Source organism: Volvox carteri (genome assembly GCF_000143455.1).
Source record: "Volvox carteri f. nagariensis unplaced genomic scaffold VOLCAscaffold_9, whole genome shotgun sequence".
Classification (NCBI taxonomy): Eukaryota; Viridiplantae; Chlorophyta; class Chlorophyceae; order Chlamydomonadales; family Volvocaceae; genus Volvox; species Volvox carteri.
In genome coordinates, this window is record NW_003307552.1 from 1929517 (window position 1) to 1936273 (window position 6757).

A 6757-nucleotide genomic window follows, 5' to 3' on the forward strand; every position below is an offset into this window, starting at 1 on the left:
GCCTATGAGGGGAATATCAGCAGCGGCAGCGGCAGTACCTCGGAAGAGGAAGCGGATGAGGAGGATTCGGCAGGCGAGCCCGGCGGGGGCTCTGCAGCCGCAGGGAAGCTTAAAGCTACAGGTGCCGCTACGGCGGCGGCGGCGGCGGCGGCGGCGCAGCAGGGTGGGTCAGCGGCAGCGGTGCGTGGCAGAGGGGGCAGGCGAGGTCGACCCTCCCGGGTGTTCGTCACCTCAAGGGCGGGGAGGGGCCTGCGTGCGGTGGCAGGGTCGACAGGCAGCATCCCCATGGACGACACGGACGCTGCTGCGGCGCTGATGATGCTCAACACCAATAAAGACGCCGCCAACGATGGGGCCGCTTCCAAGCCGAATGCAGCGCCGGCGGCGGCAGCGACGCAGCAGCAACAGCAGCAGGGAGTAACCGCCGACATAACAGCGCAAGGTACGGGAGCAGATGCACAGGCTGCTGCTGCGCCGCTCCCGCCGCTGCCGCAGCCGGCGGCGACTGAAGCGGCAACCGTGAAGCCGCCGCCGCCGCCGCCACGCAGCGATGAGCGCGCAGCAGAAACAACACAACCTGCAGCAACGGCTGCGGCAACGGCAGCCGCAGCACCCACGCCGGCAGCGGCAGCAGCATCTGCACCTGCACCTGTAGCAGACGGCGGCACCTCCGTTGCCCATAAAGAAATCCCTGACGCCGCAGGCATTTCACCCTCCCCTGCGGCAGAGGTGGAGGCGGCAGCGCAGCCATCTCCAACTCAGCCGTCTCCGCAGCGGCGAGCTCCACGCTCGCCGCCGCCGCCGCCGGCACAGCTGCAGGGCCTCCAAGCTGCTACAGCGCCGAACGGCCTGGCGGCGGGAGCTGCTGCACCCCCTCCCGTGGCAAACCTTGCGCAGCAGAGCGCTGCGGCAGCTGCTACCACTGCCTCCGGCCGCGGTGTGAAGGCGATGCCCACGGCGGAGGTTGGTTGCTCCGCTACAGCAGCGGCAGCGGCAGTGGCGGCAACGCCTCGACGGCCCTCCGGGCCCTTTGCAGAGGGGCAGCCATTCAGCAAGAAGGAGGCGACCAAGGCGGGCTGCAGGGTGTTTGAGTACGCGGCTGAGAGAGGCGTGGATCCCTCGTTACTGGCCCAGTGGACGGCGGCGCTGGCACATGTGCTGGAGTGGTACGACACGGACACGGTGAGTGACTGACGCGGTGCGGCAGTTGAAGCTACTGCACGGAGTTAGGTCTTGGCTTTTGGGCAGTAACGAAACTAACTCTACCCCTCCTACCCCTCCCAATCCTAACACTTTTTCTATGTCACCGAAACCTTCAGGAGCTGCAAGGAACGCTCAAGGCCTGTCTCAACGGCTTGGCGTTGTCGGCCACACACGCCGTGCAGCTGGCCAATCTGGAGGACATGGTCCGCTCCATCACCAAGCTGCTGCAAAACGCCTCGAGGGAGGTTGCAGCCGCCGCAGCCGCCGCAGCCGCCCCCTCGGCGCCTGATGACGCGGCGAAAGCAGCGACGACGGCAGGACAATTCACCAGCTGAGCGAGCTGCGGCCCCCCCACCCTTTTGCCGCTGGTAACACAGCCCCAACGTGGCAGGTTTCTGGGTTACAAATGGCCCACTCAACCGCGGCACCCTTGATGCTGCCCTTGCGCGCCAACCCACATCCCTACACAATGCTCCCATGTTTGGCCGTTTTCACCAAAGCACTCGATCAAACCCCAGGTGGTACAATACCCGCAAGAGCCCGGCTCGGCTCGGCTCGGCCAGGGCTGAGGTGGGAAATTGGAATCGCTAACCTGCCTCTTCACCACACCAGCGGATAAAACCCAGGCACCGTAGGGATATACCTACACTACCACGCAGTTTTATCCTAAAGAAAGGCGTAGGGGGTGGCAGTTGGGAACAGGGATCCGCTGTATAGCCCCAGTATATGCCAATCTGCAGTCCTTTCCTTACGGCTTGCTGTCCCCGTCTTTCCGGTCACCATTGAGAAGGGAAAAGCACAGGTGAAGAGAGTGGTCTCCACAGCTGGGGTCAGAACTGAACTGGGATGAGGAAAGATCGTCAAAGTTTGAGGCACGCAGAGAGCCGGGGGGTTTTCAGGGTAGGGGTTGAGCACCTGGAGGGAGGGAGGCGAGGAGGGCAGGTGGGTGAGTGGACGTCAGATGCCCTCGCGAAGGAATCCCTAGGGTAGGGTGGCGTAGATATGGCTTACAGCCATAGGGAGCCCAGTCGGTTCCAACTCCAAAATTCAAGTTTTCATTCCAATGCACGTGGGTGGGTGGCAGCGTGCAGCTCAACGGGTGAGGATTGGGTAGGTAGGTGAGATGAACGACCTCCAAGCTGCAGGAAAAGCCGTGAATATGCCTATGCCTGCGCAGATGTGCTTTTGCGCGTGTGGATGGGCTGCATGGCAATAATGGTCGTGTGCGCCGCATACCTTAGGGTTTTACCTAAACCCCTAAAACCCTAGTTGCGAACATCGGTCCTATGGGACGTGGGGTGAGGGACATCATTAAACCAGCATTTTCTACACAAACAATAGACAAAGGACGACCCGTGCAGATGTACCCAGGAGATGAAAGCATAGTGATGATGCATGCATAATAGGTGGTGATGAATGCATAGTAGATCAGATAAGGCCGCCACTCTTCCTTCCTCCCGCACGGATGCATGCACATACGTGGCACATACACCACGTACACAGACACACCCAAGAGCTCTAGCGGTATGACAACATGGATTGAGCGTTTGTATCTTGCACGTTTGTTGTGAGGAGGCAGCTGCTGCACGTAACCGTAAACGAGGCCATACAGGACTAAAGGGGTGACGAGACACGTTGAGCTGCAACTTTCCAGCACCGAGGATGCTGCAATGCTTGCAGTCTCAGGCAATTTGGAGAGAACCGCTGGTCCGAGATGAACGTCATTAGACTGTAGCTGAATTTTCTTTCTCAGGGCGTTAAATGTGCTGATCAACGTTGCTAGCACCGCAGTTGCGCGTACGTTGTTAGCTAATAATGCCTATAGGCATAAGTCGTGCTGCGTTGACCTTGGTCTAACGCAGGTGTCAAGAGCTTTGGCACGGCAGTGACCGTTGCAGCATCGTTGCATGTAAAGGCGCGGTAGTCTCCGCGCCGACTACTACTGGAACAACCCTTGTGGCTTTGCTGCTATCGTCATCGTCGTGTATGAAGTGAGGACTGTTAGGGCACGCACATCTCACATTGATTAAGCGCATTGGTCTCACCTGCCATTATCCTATTCGCTTGGTTTTAGTATTCATGCACATGAGAAAGGTTGCGGCGAAGTGATGGATTAGCTAAGCAAGGTATGCTATCAAAACAGGTCGTTCTGCATTTTAATTGCAGACGTAGGTTTAAATCGATATCAGTGTTAACCGATATCAGTGCCGTTTCAGTGTTAACTGCCGCTGTCCCCCAAAACGTGTTTCGCCTGGCGGTTGTTAGGCGAAGTGGCCTTACAAAGCACTAACCGGTTTGCGGCCGTTGACTTGTAGCATTCCAAGCTGCTGCCCCCACACAAGGGGGGTTCGGAGGCGCATGAGGCTGTTATCAACGGCTATAACGGCGCACACTTCCATACGAGCTTGGGGTGATTATGCCGCACCTCCACAGTACAGTACACGCACATAACAGACAGCGCACTGGGGTTCCTAAGAGTTTTGTTATATGACCATTGTTATATGACCATTTTGTTGATGGACCGAGATTCGCACGCTGAATTTGTGGCGATTGCCGAACCCTCTGTCTCTGCGGATGTTCGGGTGACTGGATGAGGAGGGATCCTAGGAGGCAGGATCAACCGCCTTGGACTTGCAGTTCGTATGGCGTAGTACAGTGTGGTAATGGTGGATGGCGCTGTACGGTGATAAATCGTAGAAATGACAATATGTTAAATTGTCCCAGAAGCCTCCCGCTCTGTAACAACAACAACAATATGACCATCCATCTTTGGGCGGTTTCGGGACATTAGCCGTTCGAGAGCATGTTCAAGCGTGTTGGACGTGCTGGGCGTGCGTTTTGTGAGGGCGATAGTCAGAGATAGTCCAGCATTTTAACACGACCGCCCAGGGTCTTGGTCATGCGCTCTTTTCGGCATGCCCTTTACCCGACGGAGGATCCCATGTGTCTATTTACGTACGCCCCATGTTGGGGTGCCTTGGTTTGGGTTAATCGTTCTACGGCCACATGTTCAGCGCATTGCTACAGCGTTGGCGTACCTCCCCTTACTTGAAGATGTTGACGTCTAACATCCGTTAGTTCCGAATGCGTGATGTTGGAGTTTGCCTCTGTCGGGAAACCGTGTTCTTTCTTGTTGAAAAGAGGTTGGCTGTCCCGTCAGATAGCATCCGCCCAGGGCTGGAGTTTCGACATCAAGCGCGCCAACGCTATAGCACTGTAAAAAAACACTTTGGGGGATGTTCTCCTTGCGCGGGATGCTCTAGATGTGGTTATGCACACACCGGACCAGGCAGGGATAGCAATGCGCAGGGCGTTGCATCAAACAGTGGACCAATACCTCCAGCCGCAGAACCCACTAGCCCAATCCCTTTGTACCTTTCGTAAGTGAAGTGAGTGCTTTGGTGCTATTGTCGCTCTCTTAGCTGGTTCCCCAGCGCATTGGCGACAGGCGGCTATCTGTTCCTGCCTCTCAATGCAGAATCCAGAGCAGCTATGGCGCCGTCCATCGAGTCAATTACCGTTATCCTGGTGTCGAGGTTCAGGTTGGCGATGGGGTGGAGGACCCCCCATCAGACTTAAAGGTTTATCCTTTGAATTAGCGATCGACATGCAACTTTCGCTACTTTCTGTGGCTCGTCGAGTAAGGGACTGTCATTTCGGTACTCAAACTATTACTGCTGCTACCCACGCGAGCCACGGGACGTTTTCTTCCTTGGTGGTGCTGCGACACATTAGTTAATCCTTAGGGTTTGCACGCGGATGCTCTGTATGTACCTGTTTAGGCGCAGCCCTGGGAGACAGGATCTGAGAGACTGCTTGCGCTGGGATGGAGATGCTTGCTTCCTTTGTTGAAAACCAAAATATGAATGGAATGAGGTTGCGGAAGGTGCATATATGGCATTTACCTCTCCTTGCAGGCTCGGGGACTCCAGAGGAATTCGGAAGATAGAGCAGGCGTTGTTACAGCCCGAACCACGTAATACAATAGATCGATGAATTCTTTTGCCCCACGCTTCGGTGCACTTGGCCATATTGGAATATCCCACTGGACAACAACTGATGTGTGCATGGCCACGTACATACACCGCCTGGGGTTACACTGTAACGCATGGCATGCGGGCCGGTAAACAATACTTACTGTTACAGTCCCCTAAAAGTACTGCCTGGCCTAATTCACCGCCCTTGCTGTACTCCACGGCCACAACACATTGGAGAGCAAGCAAATAAGCTATCAAGCAGTTAAAGGGAGCGGCGCATTACATGTGTAATCACCGTCCCGTGAGGCTACCAGCTATTTTACTGCTCGGGACGAAGCCTAGCTAGGAGAGCCCCATCCCGAGTTATGATTATGAAAACCCAGGGCACCGATCATTGCCTTAAGCTAAATAGAGATATAGAGAATTCACCTGTTGCGACGAAACATTCCGGGAAGCCGTAATGTACCCTTTTGCCACCCGGCTTCCTCGTGCCCACTGCGACTTCTATGCAACAACGTACGACATGGAAGAATGAAGTAATGCGGGAAGCTCTACGGCGTGCACCACACGCTGGCAAGCTTGGTCCACAGAATGCTTACTGAAAATTCGTGCGCAGAGCTTCCCTGGCCAATAGATGATATTCATAGGTCAGCCACTACTGGTAACGCGCATTGCCCCCGGGAGATCCCGGGAACAAGACCTGTCAGGGTCGAATATCCTTCCGATGGTGGAAGGTATTGCGCCCCTAGTTGATAGACGGTGGTGACCTGGAATAAAGTTAACCTGCGAGCCGACCAGGAATGGAGTTGGGCCGCTGTCGACCCGGCAGATTCCGTTGGATGCTGGTGGTGGGTGGGGAACCTGGGCGATCCACTGAGAAGTTGACTAAGGTGACTGGATGAGGTTGCCCCGAAATACCGGGGAAGGCAGGGTTTCGCAGGGTAGCTGCCACAGGTGAAGATGTAACCCCCTGTTTCACACATCATACGATGTTGGCACCGTCTGATGAATGAGACTAAGACTGGTTGCGGAAGGTTGGAAAGATCCGCAACAGGGAACGCTTGGTGGCAGCAGAAGACAGCGTGCGGGTTGAGAGTGCCGCCCCGTGAAGTAGAGGATGCGATTGTTACAGTGGACCCCGAACGGGTCGAGTGCAGCGCCCCTAGGAACGCCTCTCGCACAACGCCATGGGCCTTGTGCAAACAGAACTCGGCCGGGGCGTACGCTTGACACAATTCCTCAGTTAGTACTCTTATACAAAAAAGATGAGGCTCAGACGTGAGCCGCCAAACCTCCTCATTGTACACCGGTAAACGGCAAACAACCTTGTTTGCATAGTTGACATACAAGAAAGGTTGGTTGTGAGACACGTGTTCCCACAGGTTATCCCGTGTCGCAAAAGCAGTTAAACGGGCCCAAAAATCAGATAAACACAGAGCATGTTGGAGGCCATGAAATGGGAACCAGTACGTCTGGCGCGGATGTTGGAACGTATGTGGGCTTACCGAAACTCAGTTACCCCCTTTTTCTTCCTAATCCTTCCTAATTCTTCCTATTTGCTAGAACTTTCTACATCA

The 6757-nt window shown here is 55.5% G+C and overlaps 1 protein-coding gene across 1 annotated transcript in view; it reads left to right on the top strand.

The window, feature by feature from the left end:
- Window positions 1-1538, top strand: part of VOLCADRAFT_88667 (uncharacterized protein) — a gene marked incomplete at both ends in the record, with an annotated part of 11433 nt that extends 9895 nt beyond the window's left edge. Inside the window, 2 exons of the mRNA XM_002948190.1 lie at window positions 266-1182; window positions 1320-1538. Coding sequence (XP_002948236.1) covers window positions 266-1182; window positions 1320-1538 — 1136 coding nt within the window. The remainder of the gene's footprint in view (window positions 1-265; window positions 1183-1319) is intronic.
- Window positions 1539-6757: the final 5219 nt, after the last annotated feature.